This window comes from Lactuca serriola, chromosome 3 (genome assembly GCF_051521515.1).
Source record: "Lactuca serriola cultivar US96UC23 chromosome 3, Lser_US96UC23_V15, whole genome shotgun sequence".
Classification (NCBI taxonomy): Eukaryota; Viridiplantae; Streptophyta; class Magnoliopsida; order Asterales; family Asteraceae; genus Lactuca; species Lactuca serriola.
In genome coordinates, this window is record NC_136410.1 from 287,468,238 (window position 1) to 287,485,109 (window position 16,872).

The 16,872-nt window shown below is 41.1% G+C and overlaps 1 protein-coding gene across 1 annotated transcript; it reads left to right on the forward strand.

The window, feature by feature from the left end:
* Nucleotides 1–533: 533 nt before the first annotated feature.
* LOC145094037 (transketolase, chloroplastic-like) lies at nucleotides 534–5,981 on the forward strand. Its single transcript, XM_079032292.1, has 7 exons — nucleotides 534–1,109; nucleotides 1,780–1,870; nucleotides 2,272–2,377; nucleotides 2,473–2,755; nucleotides 3,458–3,606; nucleotides 3,713–3,866; nucleotides 4,860–5,981. Exons 1-7 carry the CDS (start codon nucleotides 609–611, stop codon nucleotides 5,817–5,819), a joined length of 2,244 nt encoding a protein of 747 aa, XP_078888418.1. The 5' UTR covers nucleotides 534–608; the 3' UTR covers nucleotides 5,820–5,981.
* Nucleotides 5,982–16,872: the final 10,891 nt, after the last annotated feature.

The window sequence follows — 16,872 nt, forward strand, 5'->3', positions numbered from 1 at the left end:
GTTGACCATAAGAAAACTTATTTATGTTTGACATGACACAATTACTTTATGTTTCAAAAGAATTTAAATTCTTTCGGGAAACAAAAATCTAACTTATAAGTTATTTTAAAAAAATTTACTTTTATTATTTTATTGATTTTTTCAAGAATTCTTTAAAATATACCTATTATAAATTATAAAAAATTTAATATTTTATATGTCTTTTATATCAATTTATATATTTGAAGTAATTTATCTTTATTAGTTTTATCATAATTAATTTTTTATCAATCATACATAACTCACAAAATAAATAAGTTTTTGTTTAAATAATATCGCACCCTTACAAATCCCAAAAAGTCATGTACCCCTAAACTTTCCAAAACTTTTATCAAAAAGAGCCCAAAGGGCCGCCAAGCAGTCAACAATGGTACATTGTCTGCCCTTATTTAACGGTCTAGATATCTCCGTCCTATCCATCCAACGGTCACGATCTTTCTCGTTCATCTCAACGACCCCTCTCCAAATCTCTGATCATAAATCACAATCAGACAACAACTTATATTAACAAGAATCACATTGCTGATTACTCTCTCACTTCCCGCAATTTTCTCTCTCTAAAACGAGCCATGGCTGCGTCTTCTTTCGCTCTCTCCCAAGCTACCACCACCCTCTCTCCCTCCGCCGCTCTCCGCCATGAATCTTCCACTAATATCACGCAACCACCTTCTTCTATATCCACCCTCTCCATCCCCACTTTCTCCGGCCTCAAATCCACCTCAACTCCCTCCTCACGCGCTGTCACTCCCCGGCGTGTATCCGCTTCTCGCCGACGTATCATATCTTCGGCCGCAGTGGAGTCGCTTCAGAAGACCGATACGTCCCTTGTTGATAAGTCTGTAAACACGATCAGATTCTTGGCGATTGATGCTGTTGAGAAGGCTAATTCCGGTCACCCTGGTTTGCCCATGGGTTGTGCTCCGATGGGGCATATTCTATACGATGAAGTAATGAGGTATAACCCCAAGAATCCATATTGGTTCAATAGAGATCGCTTTGTTCTCTCCGCCGGACACGGGTGCATGCTTCATTATGCCCTCCTCCACCTTGCCGGCTACGACAGTGTTAAAGTAAGCTCTTAAAATTCCTTTTTTCCCTATTTGATCTGCGCCTTTGACCAAAATCGATTTTGACTTCGATGAGAAATGAGTGAAAATGCGATAAATCATAAATTGGATCATATGTATATTTGTGTTTGGATACATGTACAAGTACTTTGAGTTGATTTTGGATCTGGGGTTTTGAAAAAGTTCTAATTTTATCCCTCAATTCAAGTTATGCCATTCAGTCCTTTTGATCATTTTCATTTACAAGTCGCTGTCCAAAAAGATTGCTTTTTACGACTCAATCAAGCTCGTTAAGCTCTCCCTTTTGATCATCTCATTTTCTTTCTGTTGCTTGAAGATATATTAATGTATACCAATTATACCATATGTATTACGATCCAAAATTTTAAAATAAAATTTGCATCTTCTAAGTTCTTTAACTATAATCTGTTAAGGGTATGTGCTTAAGGGAAAGAAAATTTGTATCGTATCATTGTATGCCACAATTTTTAAGTTCTTTCACGATAATCTAATCTTGATTTTTTCCTTTATCTGGAACATGATTGTACATTCAAAGTAAACTTTTGAATTCTTTCACTATAATCTTTGTTTCTCAATGTTTTTTTTTTTCACTACAAAAGCATATAATTAGACTTTCATCCATGGTAACAAGTAAAGTGGATTGATGATATAGGAAGAAGACTTGAAGCAGTTCCGTCAATGGGGAAGCAAAACTCCTGGCCACCCTGAGAACTTTGAAACCCCTGGTATCGAAGTCACTACAGGTCACTCCACTTTTCTCTTACATATACATATACATATACTTATACATACACATATACATATACATACACATATACATATACATATACATATACATGTCATGCATAGTTGTCCTATTTTTAATGATAAGGATTAGATGGACATTTAGTTGTTTTGGATAGACTAGAGACTGAAAGCGAGTCTATGTCACACCTTTTTAGGTGTGACAAAACTTGCAGCTTTTGTCACAGTTCCATTAGTTGCAGTCTAATGCATGTCAAACACAGTAAAAAAACCATTATGTTTTGTCCAGCTTGACATATTCTTTGCTTCAAAGAAAATGTGATTTTCCTTCCTTATATCCACTAAACCTTAAACCCTAAAACCCTAAACCCTAGGCACACCTGTGTTTGAAAATTTTCAGGTCCACTTGGTCAAGGAATTGCCAATGCAGTTGGTCTTGCAGTTGCAGAAAAGCACTTGGCTGCTCGATTCAACAAGCCAGATGCCAAGATTGTTGACCACTACACGTACAATCTCAATCTCTTTCTCCATTTTACTTTTTGCAAACATAAAAAATGAATATGAGAAAATACCCATGTGTTGTGTACTTATGTTGCTTTAGATATTGTATCCTTGGTGATGGTTGTCAAATGGAGGGGATTGCAAATGAAGCTTGTTCACTCGCGGGTCACTGGGGACTTGGGAAATTAATCGCTTTTTATGATGATAATCACATTTCCATTGATGGTGACACTGAGATTGCTTTTACTGAGAGTGTTGAAAAACGTTTTGAAGCCCTTGGATGGCATATTGTTTGGGTCAAGAATGGGAACAATGGTTATGATGATATTCGTGCTGCGATTAAAGAGGCAAAGGCTGTTACTGATAAACCAACTTTGATCAAGGTAAGTAACTTTGTGACTTTGAGTCATGTTTGTTTGTTTGTTACACAGGACATGACAGAACAAAATAGGTGGTACTGCGTTTGGCTGAACGGGCATGGAAGAGGAGGGCATTCACGTCTTTTGCACAAATGAGAGATCGATCCCACCCTAAAAATGGTGGGACAAAAATTGCAGTTTTTGTCCCATTGACATCAGTAGTTACATATCAGTCCAATACATGCGAAACACAGTACAACAGCCGTTCGCTACATAGGCCAGAGAATGGAATGCATTTCACGTGTTTTTGACAAAAACAACAATTTTTTGTCACACCCAAAAAGGTGTAACAAGGTGGGACGGGGATTCGCTCTCGATCTCTTGTTTGTGAAAAAGACGTAAATGCCCTTATCATTCTCATCATCGAAAATAGCCCTAAAAAGCTTGAACAGTCTTATCCAGTTCAATCGTGTCCCGTGTAACACGGGACTGGATTGGATTGGACTGGACAAGTTTTCAAGGGCTATTTTCGATGATGAGGATGATAAGGGCATTTACGTCTTTTTCACAAACAAGAGATCAAAAGCGAATCCATGTCTCACCTTGTTACACCTTTTTGGGTGTGACAAAAAATTGCTGTTTTTTGTCACATTGGCAACTATAACCTGCTTTATTTTATAATTTATACCGTGTATAAACCGAGTGTTTGATTGGTCTTACTCTTAGGTGACAACAACAATTGGGTTTGGGTCACCAAACAAGGCGAATTCATACAGTGTTCATGGAGCTGCATTGGGTGCAAAAGAAGTAGATGCAACAAGACAAAACCTTGGATGGCCTTATGAGCCTTTCCATGTTCCTGAGGATGTGAAGAAGTAAGTGAAAGAGATTATGATTATGATTCTTTTATTATTTTAATCCCAAATCAATGAGATTCGGAGAAAGTAGATAACAAGTGTTGAAATAAATGAAACTTTGTAGGCATTGGAGTCGCCATACAGCTGAGGGTGCAGCTCTAGAAGCCGAATGGAATGTGAGATTTGGTGAATATGAGAAGAAGTATGCAGAAGATGCAGCCGAGTTGAAGTCTATTGCTGATGGTGTATTCCCAACTGGATGGGAGAAAGCTCTTCCTGTAAGATTTTTTTAATTATAATAATATGAAAGAAATAGCTGTGTACTTTCATTTCTTCTTATTATAACATTGTAGTTTGAAATATCTACTTAGTTATAGCAATGTTATCCAATTATAAAACAATTTTCGTTGCTATAATTGGGAGATGTTTCAAACTACAATGTACTAATAAGAAATAAGTTGAAAGAATGAGGATATAAGTTTTTAGATTTTTCAAATACAATGCATTAATAATAAAAAAGTTAAAAGCACATGTTGTAATAGAAAGAAATGGAAGTAGGATGCTATCATAAACAAGTACGTTAAAGTACGTTGTTATTGTGCATTTAGCCTATAATTTAAAGTTAAATGCAATATATATAACAACGTACTTTCATTTATTTGTTTATTATAGCATCCTGCTTTCGGTTCATCTTGTTACGACATTTTGGTTTGAAATATTTACCCAATTATAGCATTTTCATCAAATACGAAGCCCTTGATTGAGTAGATTTTCGAAGTACAAGACACTACATGAAAAAAAATCTAAGTACAATGCTACAAATGGGTGGATTTTTCTAAGTACAATGTCTTGAAAAGAATTTTTTTTCCTCTTTTTTGAAAGTACAATGTTTTAATAGAAAGAAAGAAAGCTCGTCGTTGTTTTTTGCATTTAGCCTAAATTAAACTGGTTAAAGGCAAGAAATAGCAACAACCATTACTTTATTTGTTTATAACAGCATCTTACTTTCATTTTTTTTATCACAGCATTGTAGTTCAAAAAATCTACCTAATTATAACAATATCATCCAAATGCAAACCTTTTTCTTTGTTATAATTTTGTATGTTTTTCAAAGTACAATAGTATAGTAAGAAAAAAAATTGAAAGTCATATACTCTTGTAATAGAAAGAAATGAAAGTAGGATGTGTTATAACAAACAGATAAAGTGAAAGTACGTTGCTATTTCATACATTTACCCTAACATCGAATAACTTTTGGTTGATTTCTATAGAAATACACGCCCGATATTCCCGGCGATGCAACCCGAAACCTCTCCCAATCATGCCTAAACGCATTAGCACCCGTTCTCCCAGGGCTCCTCGGTGGAAGTGCCGATCTCGCCTCTTCCAACATGACCCTAATGAAAATGTTCGGTGACTTCCAAAAGAACGCGCCGGAAGAACGAAACGTCCGCTTCGGTGTCCGTGAACACGGAATGGCCGCCATCTGTAACGGCATCGCCCTCCACAGTCCGGGATTCATCCCGTACTGTGCTACTTTCTTCGTTTTCACCGATTACATGAGAGGCGCTATGCGCCTCTCAGCTTTATCTGAAACCAGGGTCATCTACGTGATGACCCACGATTCCATCGGGCTGGGTGAGGATGGCCCCACCCATCAACCCATTGAACACATCGCCAGTTTCCGGGCGATGCCAAATATTTTAATGCTCCGGCCGGCCGACGGAAACGAAACGGCCGGAGCATACAAGGTCGCAGTAGAAAACCGTAAGCGACCGTCCGTCCTTGCCCTTTCGAGACAAAAGCTGCCCAACCTGCCCGGAACGTCAATCGAAGGTGTAGCGAAAGGTGGTTATATTGTATCCGATGATTCTTCGGGCAACAAACCCGATGTTATCTTGATCGGGACCGGGTCCGAGCTTGAGATCGCGGTTAAAGCTGCGGATGAGCTTAGAAAGGATGGGAAATCGGTTAGGGTTGTGTCGTTTGTGTCATGGGAGCTTTTTGATGAACAATCTAATGAGTATAAAGAGAGTGTACTTCCGGATAGTGTCACGGGTCGGGTCAGTATTGAAGCCGGGTCAACTTTTGGGTGGGAAAGAATAGTTGGAAGCAAAGGGAAGGCGATTGGGATTGATAAATTTGGGGCAAGTGCACCTGCGGGAAAGATATATAAGGAGTATGGGATAACAGTTGAAGCTGTTATAGCAGCCGCTAAGGAAGTTTGCTAAGTTTCTAATAGGTAAACAATAAAACGAAGAACGGAGAGTTTAGATAAAGTTCATGTATTGTTTGAGTTTTGGTGAATTTTGTAATTTGATACTTAAAGATCTTTCTAGATTTTGTATTTTATGTGTTTGATCGTTGATGAGTCATGAGATGTTTTTGTCCAATTACCTTTCAAGTAGATTTTCCTATCTAAACGTAACCCAAATCTACTAATTAAGAAGTTAATTGGTCAAAATCGTTACCAATAGTTATGATTTTGTGCGATCTAAACTAGTATATCGTGTTTCCTTTTGTAATTACACTATGGATTTAAATCGTAAAGAAAGCTTTTCCTATTTTGAATTTTGAGGTGTAGGATCTAGAAACAAATGAAGTGAGTAAAGCAACCATTCTAGTTACTGTAATGGGGATGCATATAAAAATGCATATCTTGGATTAGGTACATTTATACATGCTTAGTACGTAATGAACTAGTGTGAAGCATACATATAAAGTACTTTGCGAAGATTATGCATTGTAGTTGCATGTACTTCCACATATTATATACTATATTATTAAAAGCTGTAAGGCTTGCTTGGATTTAGAGCCAAGGGCTTCATTTTGAGATCATCTATAAAGTCATTGCCAAGATATGCTTGCAAACACATTGAAGTGGTTCATTGGTTCAATCATTAGCAACACTCGATCAACATTTATAACAGGCCACGAGATCCTCGATGGACTTATGGTGGTGAATGAATTCTATTTTGGGGCCAACAAGACAAAGAGACCATATTCTTTAAGGTAAACTTTGAAAAGGCCTTTGAATCACTCAATTCGGGCTTTCTCGATTCAATTATGATGCATATAGGTTTCCCAATCACTTGGAACACATGGCTTCAGGGTTGCCTCTCCTCATCAAGATCTTTAGTCCTCATTAACGACTCTCCAATGAAGGAATTATTGTACAAAAAGGTGTAAGAAAAGGAGATTATCACATTTCTTATTCATAATTGCAATGGAGGCGTTACATGTGATGATACTAGAAACACACCTACAATCTCACACCAACTATATAGGGATGATTTAATCTTCACCGATGATTGAAGTCTTTCACACTTTCACAACTTGTTGGTATTCTCCATTGCTATCAACTAGCTTATAGACTTAAATTCGACTTCACAAAGAGCATGGTTTATGGAATTGGAGCCTACTCCTTAAGTTGAATCCATGTCATAAATTCTAAATTGCCAACTTGTATGCTTTGATTTATATACTTGAGCCTTCTAGTTGGGACAAATATGTTCTTTTAAAGAACCGGGAGTCGGTCCTAGAGGCCAGTGGCCTTCCTTTCTAGAGAGGAAAGCGAAGGTTCTACGGAACAAGGAAGTACCATTGGTAAAGGTACAATGGCAGCACCAGAGGGGATCTGAGTGGACTTGGGAGCCGGAGGCTGAGATGCGAGAGCATTACCTAGAGTTGTTCACCACAGCGGACTTCGAGGACGAAGTCCAGTTCAAATGGGGGAGAATTGTAACACCCTGACTCTCAGGTATAAACTTTACAACCTTATATTCATTTTAAAAGGTCTACTCGACGAGTTGGATGCCCTGACTCGTCAAGTAGGAACGAATTTGGCCGCGTGTCTTAGGTGACTGATGACAGTCTTGGTCGATTTACTGATGACGGTCCCCGACTCTCAGGTATAAACTTTACCTCCTTCCGGACCGGTGGAAGGACTACCTGAAGCCCACAACAGGAAGGTTGGTAGGATTTACAGGACACAACTTATGGCCGCTTGGCACAATCCACCTACATCTCACGCTAACCAGCCACGATAAGCAGCGAAACAAAACGGTCGTGGTCGATTTCGTTGTAATCTGGCACTCAACAAAGCATAACATCATCCTGAGAAGGACGACCCTGCTCAAGCTAGGAGTCGTCCTATCAACAATGCACATAATTGTGAAATTCAGCACTACTGAGGGCTCGACTACGATTCTTGCCACGCCGCCAAGGGAACTACAATACTTTACGGTTATGCAATCAACAAAGATAACAAGAGAAACCAAGAAAGCACGGGTTGAATCAACAAACGAGAAGGAGGTGATTAACGAAGAATATCCAGACCAGCCGATCAACATTGGTCGTGGCCTCCCAGGGCACACCAGGCAGGCACTCATCGACCTGCTCAGACGGTATAAACACATGTTTGCATGGACTCCCACAAACATGGTCGGTGTAGACAGGAAAGTTATAGAGCATAAGCTCATGATCAAGCTAGGCACGAAGGAAATCAAACAGAAGAAGAGGGTTCAAGGGGGAGACCGTAACATGGCAATCAATGCAGAAGTAGCCAAGCTAACGCAAAAGGGAATCCTGCAAGAAGCGGTATTCCCAACCTGGATCGCTAATCCCGTCATGGTACAAAAGCATGATGGGTCATGGTGCATGTGCATCGACTTCTCCGACCTAAACAAAGCGTGCACCAAGGATTGCTATCCCCTACCAGAAATAGACCAGAAGGTGGATTCACTACAGGGTTTCAAGCTAAAGTGCTTTCTAGACGCATATAAGGGTTATCATCAGATTCTGATGTGCATGGAAGACCAGGAAAAGACAACTTTCTACACCGACCATGACACCTTTTGTTACACCAAGATGCCATTTGGATTAAAGAACACGGGGGAAACGTATCAACGATTGGTCGACTCAATATTCTCCAACAAAATTGGAAGAAACATCGAGGTATATGTCGACAACATGGTTATTAAGAGCCCGGATGAGGCAAAAATGTTACGAGACGTTGAAGAAACTTTCAGAAAATTGGAAAAGGAGAAGATGAAGCTGAACCCAGGCAAATGTACCTTTGGGGTGGAAGAGGGGCAATTCTTGGGATATTATGTTACCAGACAAGGCATCCCACCCAGCCCAGTCAATGTGGACGAGTTCATGGAGACCCCACCTCCAAACACCTCGAGGGACGCACAGGGCTTGAACGGGAAACACACGGCGCTTTGTAGATACATCTCGAACTCGGCTGACAAGGCCATGCCACTCTTCCACATGCTAAAGGGCTGTATTGAGAAAAGTAACTTCCAGTGGATGGCGTCAGCAGAGTCAGCGCTCCAGAAGATCAAAGAAGCCCTGCACAAGTTACCCACATTGGCCAGCCCTATCCTGGGCGAAATGCTGTAGGTATATCTCTCGACCTCAAATGAGGCCATATCCTCCGTTTTAGTCGTAGAAAGGGAGGGGGAGCAGAAGCCGGTGTACTTCGTCAGCCGAGCGCTACAAGGCCCCGAACTCAACTACCCCACTTTAGAGAAGCTAGTGTTAGCGCTCATTTACGCTGCACGACGGTTGAGACGCTATTTTTAAGCACACCAGATCGAAGTCCTGACGAACTGCTCGATCAAAGAGATACTGCTCAAGCCAGAAACATCAGGCCGACTGGCAAAATGGGCAATTGAATTAGGTGAGCACGACATCAGTTATCACCTGAGAATGAGCATCAAAGGGCAAGCGTTGGCAGATTTCCTGCTCGAAATCCCTGGCGGGGGAGACGCAACCAAAGAAGGAATCATGGTAGTAAAAGGAATCCCGGAGAACAATCGGAAGTGGATGTTGTACACCGATGGAACATCCAGCAGAGAGGGCTCAGGAGCATGCCTAATCCTGACCAGCCCAGAGGGAGAAGAGGTCACCTACGCTCTTCGCTTCGATTTCCACACCTCGAACAATGAGACGGAATATGAAGCCCTGCTTGTTGGACTACGCCTGGCCAAACAAATGGGGGCAGAGGCTGTAGCAGCGCTGACAGGTTCTAGACTGGCCGCCAATCAGATTAACGGGAACTTTGAAACAAGGGAAAAAAGGATGGAGAGGTACGTTAAGATAGTACAATAACTCACTAAATCTTTCAAGGAGTTCACAATTAAACAAATACCAAAGAGTGAGAATAGGAGGGCAGACGCCCTAAGCAAATTAGCATCGACATGTTTCGATCACTTGTCAAAGAAAGTCCTGGTTGAAGTACTCAAAGAAAGAAGCATAGACGAACGAAAAGTAAGCACCCTCACAACGACCGTACCCATGTGGATGACACCGCTGGTCGAATATTTATAACAGGGTGTTCTGCCGGATAATCATGACGAGGCCAGAAAGATACGCATAAAGGCACCCTCATACGCGCTAATAAACGGAGAACCATATCGAAAAGGGTTCACAAGCCCATGGCTAAGGTGTGTAGATGAAGCCAAAGGGAAAGAGGCGCTCCGGGAAGCGCACGTAGGCCAGGCGGGCGCACACGCCTTAAGAGGGAAGGTGCTCCGGATGGGGATCTATTGGCCCACAGCATACCAGGACGCGGCAGAGCTAACAAGGAAATGTGGGGAGTGTCAAGCATTTGCCCCAGTCCAAGCAAACCCTCCGGTACCCCTATCCAACATATCTAGTCCCTGGCCGTTTTACCAGTGGGGGATAGACATTGTAGGACCATTCCCGGAGGCGCCGGGAAAGTTAAAATACATGATGGTTGCAGTGGATTACTTCACGAAATAGATCGAGGCGGAGCCATTGGCGTGTATTTCTGGGAGGCAGATGATCAAATTTGTGTGGAAAAACATCATGACTAGATTCGGCACACCTAAGACACTTTTCAGTAACAACGGGCTACAATTCGCTGAGAATCCGTTCAAGGAATGGTGCATCAGCAAAGGAATCAACCAACGATTCACATTGGCAGCGCATCCACAAGCAAATGGCCAGACGAAAGTGTCCAACCGAACCATTGTGAATGGGATCAAGAAACGGTTAAGGAAGGCCAAAGGAAATTGGGCCGAGGAAATACCGGCGATACTATGGTCATACAGAACAACTCCACGAACAAGCACACAGGAAACCCCATTCAACTTAACATATGGAGCAGAGGCGATGCTCCCAATGGAAGTAACGATAGGCACATTGAGGACAATCCATACCGACGAAAAAGCCAACTCTCAAGACCTGAGGGTGAACCTAGACATCCTCGAGGAACAGCGAGAAAAGTCAGATATACGCCAGGCCGCTTACAAACATGTGGTGGAGAGTTATTACAACTAAAGGGTCAAAGAGAAAGCGTTCAGAATAGGAGAGTATGTGCTAAGGAAAAATGAGGCAAGCCGGGCTCAGCCACAGGGCAAATTGGTTCCTATGTGGGAAGGCCCGTATTGTGAGAACAAAATAGATCTGATGCGTAGGGACAAGGTTTAAGAACTCAAACCTTGAGTGAATGCTTAAGATCAATGTCTGCTTGCTAATAAATGTTCAAGTCAAGCTAGAAAGACCAGTCAAGTCTTAGATAATATATTCAACAAATGATCAAGTCATTAAATGAGAAATGAGAATAAATGATCAAGGTAAAGCTAATAAATGAAGAACAACAAGAATGTTTGAAAGAAGTTTGAAGTAACTTAGTAAAATGCCAAAAGTTGAGTGAAAGATCCGTTGTTGACTTGTATTGAATGCTCCTATAAATAGGAGTGAAGGTTATAGTGAATTAACTAGAATACTTACATAGGACTAGACAATAGAAATGTTTCTGACATTCTAATTGTCTAATTAAGTCCTATGAAATGTCACATCAATAGAAAGACAAACGTAATAAATGCACAAAGACAAAATAGTGTTACTCTGGATCAGTATCCATTCCGGACATGAGAATTATTCCGGAATGACTTCAGCTTTGCATCTTCTTCTCTTCTGGTCCGGACAGATTCCGGACCACTATTCACCATTGAATCCGGACCATTTACTTCGGAACACATGTACTTCGGAATTCAGACTTAGGATTGCTAGAGGTTCAATTTTAGGTTCCAACAATCTCCCCTAAGTGAACTTAGCAATCCATCCAATTATACTGCTTCTTCCTTGATGAAAGTGAAAGCTCGGAACAACCATTCTCTGACTCTAATGTACCAGGTCAGTTGACTTACAAACTTTGCTTTGACCTGTTCCGGAGCTTTAGACTTTGACGCACGAGAGATGAACTTCCGGAGTGCTTTGGTCGGGACTAGGTGTTTGTCAAGGACACGGAAAAAATCCTTCTTGTTTGTCTTCCTTGTTGTGTAGACAAACCCTAGAACCAGGTCATCGATTGGACCATCTTCAAGCAGATCAGCTTCCAGAAGAACATAGGTGATCTTCGCAACATAGTCTTCAGTTTTGTAGAGATGAGCCAGCTCATAGTCACATCTATAAAATTGTGTGACGTAATCTTTGAGGAAGCTTAGAGCAGCATGAAAAGCACCCATGCTGATATCGTTGTTTTGCATTCCTCGAAAGTGAGCAGCCAGAGTCAGAATGTCATTTAGATTCATGGAAGGGAAGTCCGCATCAGTCATGGTTCGGTAGTTAGGCTTGTTCTGGAAGACGTGAAATCGAAATAGTAGGCAGTTGAGTTCGAATTTCACTAGGATTTTTCTTGCAAATCCATGGACTTTGGTGATTCTTTTTCTAGTCCATACTTCCTTAAACAGTTGAGCATTCTTGGAGTAGAATGTCTCAAGCCTTTCTCTTTCAGTTCGGAGGATCACTTCCAGATCATTATTTGGGTGAAGATGAGCAAATTTGATGTAATACTTGTTGTATGGAGAGAGAGGAAGAGCGAGCTGTTCGGAATCATTGGTGGGAACATTGTAGTATATATACAAAACGATTTCTTGACCCCGGAGTATGCCTTCACGACAAAGAGGAGAGATGCCACGCATCGGATCAAGATTATCCTTAAGAGCTTGGATCCGGATGTTGTCCTCTAACGCCTTGTTGATTTCCTCCTGAGACCATCCTTTCTGTTGCTTGAGAGGATGTCCGGAGTGGAAGGCTTGTTGTTCAACAGTCATTGGCATTTTGCCTTTATTTCTTTTTAGTGCGTCCACGATGAGATTCATGTTTTCATCCACTACAAATTCCGGAGTGGGGTTCGGAATAGGGTCTTCCGGAATGTCATCAGGGATCCGGAGTGGAGAGCCCTGGTCTATTGCAACAATTTTTGGTGCCGGAATTGGTGGGAGCATAGAAGGAGTGGTTCGGAAGGCTTTAGTTGTGAGGAGTGATTTGGATTTGGCCATTTGAATAGCCTTTTGAAGAGCATTTGGTAAAGAGGATGACCAAGAGGTTGCGGACCATATTCTCTTATCTTCCTCAATCAACACTTTTGGAAATATTTTTTTTGGAGCTTCGAGGCCTAGAACTCCGTTGGTGACATATTTTCTTCTTCACTGTCTTCTTCATCATCAGAGGAAATTCCTAGAAGTCCGGAAACCACTTGGACTTCATCGTCGAAATTCAAGTCTTCATCTCGGAGTGTGAACTCCGAGGCAGGTTTCCACGGTTGACTTGGACCTTCTCCCCCTCTTGCATCGGTGGATCTTGGAACCGGTGCAAGTACTAAAGCTTCCTTTAGATCGTCAAATTTGGAGAAGACTTTCTGAAGGCCCGTGTTGAGTTGAAGAGTGAGGGTATCGTATGCTTTGGAAGTTGGAGCTTGAGCAACAAGGTGATCGAATAGATGACTGAGAACAACTAACATCTCATAAAACTTTCGATTCGTGATGTGTGTGAAACGAACTAGTTTTAATCCTACTAACTTAAACACAACGACAAACACACGAAAGGCAGTGTACCTATCGATTAGCAGTTTAGTTCAGGTAAGTAGGGTATCGAACACAGGGAACGATAAACAATTAAAATAAATGCTAATATTATCTAATTAAACAATCAATTAACAGCTAAGAAGAACAAGAAAAGTAGGGGGTTTCTCTAGTTTTGCAAGACTAGAAACTTAAACAATCAATTAACACTTAAACAAAGACAATTAACAGCTAAGAAGAACAAGAAAAGACAACTAGATTCAATGATAAAAGAGACTTCTGTTCAGATTCGATTCACTTATTCTTATGGTTGATTTTGTGGCAAGTGCAACGGATCAATATGTCAATGGTTACCGATTCCTAATGTGATTGGGTTCATGTTCACTATTACCAATCCTTTAGTAGACAAGTTAATTCAAACAGTGGCCAGTTGATTAAACTAACAAGTTTCCTAGTGTTCAGTTCATATCAAGCAAGACTTATAACAATAGTTAATCAAATTTGTTCAATTCAATAGACTCATGTATGGATGTTCATCACACATGCTCACACATTGATTTACATATTTTATAGTTAACCCTAGTTTCATATTCACTATTCCTAGGTATACAATCTTATATTCATAAAACTATATGAATCAGGTAATCAAGAAGATATTCATGCAACTCAATCACTTATTTGTTAACTAAAAACATTTATCATCAATACATAAGGATCTTTAATAAGCTTAACAAGATGAATAACCAAATTAATATCAATTCAACCATTCAATCAAACCATATTCATAAGATTATCTCATCCAAACAGAAGTAAAAAGCTTTTAGCTCATATCTACAGCAAGTAATAACCTAAAATCAAAATCTAATGATTCAAACATGGTTCAAAACAAAGATTAAGAAAAGAAGAATGATTATTTGCCTTTGATTCTCTTTGAAATTGCCTCTTATGTTGAAATCTCGAAATTAGCAGCTCCGAGAACCCTTCTGGTCTTCAAAAGTCGCAGCTAGCCTCCAACAAAACTTAGGGTTCGAATGAGAAGTGTTTCTATATAAAAATTCTGAAAACAAGGTCAAATCGACGAGTTTTCACCACAAAATCGTCGAGTTTTTTCGATAATCCGAGTATACAGCATGTACGGCAAGGCATCTTCGAATATGGAACATTCTAACCAACTCGTCGAGTTTGTGCTAAAAACTCGTCGAGTTTCTTTTGGAATCAACATTTTCTCAAAACACGAAATTCGTCCGAAATTGTGTCTAGTTTTCATAACATTTTGAACCTCGTCAATCGGTGTAACTGCCCGGAATTTCCAGGTATTGTTATATTTATGATTTTGGGTGTTTTTAAGAGGGGACTCGGCGAGTTGGAGCCTAGACTCGCCGAGTAGAGTCATGGATCTGGTCGCGGGTTCGCGACTGGACTCGACGAGTCCGGATATGGACTCGACGAGTCTGCGCTGTTTAGCGAAAACCCTAACCGTTCAGGTTTGGGACGTATATGAGGGACCTTATGGCCGTCATTGTTCACCCTAGTCCTCTGAGAGAAACCCTAATCCAATTGTGAGCATCTGGAGCAAGGTAGAAGACCATTGTTGATTTTGGAAGTGTTGTTTTGCAAGGAAGAGGAGGCTTGGTTAAGGGAACAACAAGAGAAGCCACGTTCTGAGGATTGGGGACACAGAGAGCACGTTATTCAGGTAATATTTCGAGTTGCATTCTTCTATGTTGATGGGTGTATGGATTTAGGGTTTATTGAACCCTTTTGTGGCTAGATTGAGTGCTACCTTAGTCCCCCAAACGATTGGAACCCTGTATTGGGTTCTTTGAAAGTCCAGAATGTCCCATGCCTGTGCATTTCGGGAATCAATGGAGGTTTTGGATTGGAATCCTTATGCCTTAGGTCAAAATGTAAATTATGAGTCATGGGGTGTATTATGAGCACCGAAATGAGGACCTTACATGATGAATCAGTCTAGGAAGGCCAGACCTATGAATGGTCGGAGCAGTTCTGGCCTTAGAAAGCAGTTTGAGCGGTTGCATGGCATGGACTCACCGAGTCCGATGAACAGACTCGGCGAGTAGCTTGAGGATTAACTGGGACTCGTCGAGTTGTTCTTCAGACTCGGCGAGTTGAGTCGGGGTGGCCCCGCGATTCTTCCAGGAGAAACTCGTCGAGTCAAGGAGGATACTCGACGAGTAGATAGGGAATCTTAGAGAATTGGGGAGGACGTCTAGACTCGCTGAGTCGCCCTAGCACTCGCCAAGTCAAGTCAAGTTGACCGTTGACCGTTGACCAGAGTTGACCTATGTTTGACTTCTTAGGGATAGTCAAACTTAGAAGATAAAAGTGTTAATAAGAGATGTATGATGTTATAGGGAGATTGTAGCTCGTCGGATCGAGTACGAGTGATTTCGGGATTTGCTAGCTTTCGACATTCACGAGGTGAGTCTTCTCACTATACTACACCCGAAAGGGTTTGACTGTATGACCGGAAGGTCGGGTATGATATGTGATATATGTGCTACATGTGATAAGATATTTGTTATGTGTGCTATGTATGTTTATGTGGGCCGGAAGGCATTATGCTATGGGCCGGAAGGCGTCGTGTAATCTGGACCGTAAGGTTGGCGTGGGTGGGACCGGAAGGTTTACCCAGCAGGGACGGAAGTCCCCTGAGACACATGGACCGGAAGGTCAGGGCCTGGAAAGGCGTATGTGCGTAAGTTGTATATTGGGGAACTCACTAAGCATTTATGCTTACAGTTGTTATGTATGTGTTTCAGGTACTAGCGAGGACCGTGGGAAGGCGCCGACGTGATCTGTACACACTGATAGAAGTTTTATGATCTTGGGATTCAGATGATTTGTATTTTGACATGACACTTGAAATGTTTATGCCTTGTTTGAATGAAAATAACTTATTTGAAATGAAAAATTTATTTGAAAATTTACGTTGTTACAAATTGGTATCAGAGCCTTGGTTTGAGGGATTCGGGTGCACCTTCGGGCGTAACTGAACTCAAACCGAGGATTTGAGGAAAACTTTTAAAATAAAGGCATAAACTTTTATAAATAATTTTGTAGTAAACAAGAAAGAAGCAGTGTGTACGATCAGTCAGCGCCCGAACGGTAAAGATCCCCAAAATACCTTACAATGTTATGTTAAGAAATAAGATATGATGTGAACTGTTATGCATGCTAGAAGACTAAGTATTCATGATAGGACTAGAGTGGCATGATTTGTGATGCCTTAGTCTAGGGAAGTTTGCCGATATGAGATGCTTTGATAGCATGCAGATAGATAGGGCATATCAAAAGTAGAGTACTCACTATCCGGGGTTTGGGGAGGAAGATTTGGGATGACTGCTGATGCGGTGTGGTCGGTAGTATTGGGCCCGTACTACCGAAGACACCGGGTCAGTGGGAGACCCAAGTAAGAAACCCT

Bases quoted from the DNA above. Each gene is read 5' to 3' on its own strand.
- LOC145094037 (XM_079032292.1), top strand. From the start codon at position 609: ATGGCTGCGTCTTCTTTCGCTCTCTCCCAAGCTACCACCACCCTCTCT. The intron at 2,756-3,457 runs GTAAGTAACTTT...TCTTACTCTTAG, and splicing joins ATAAACCAACTTTGATCAAG to GTGACAACAACAATTGGGTT. The intron at 3,607-3,712 runs GTAAGTGAAAGA...GAAACTTTGTAG, and splicing joins GTTCCTGAGGATGTGAAGAA to GCATTGGAGTCGCCATACAG.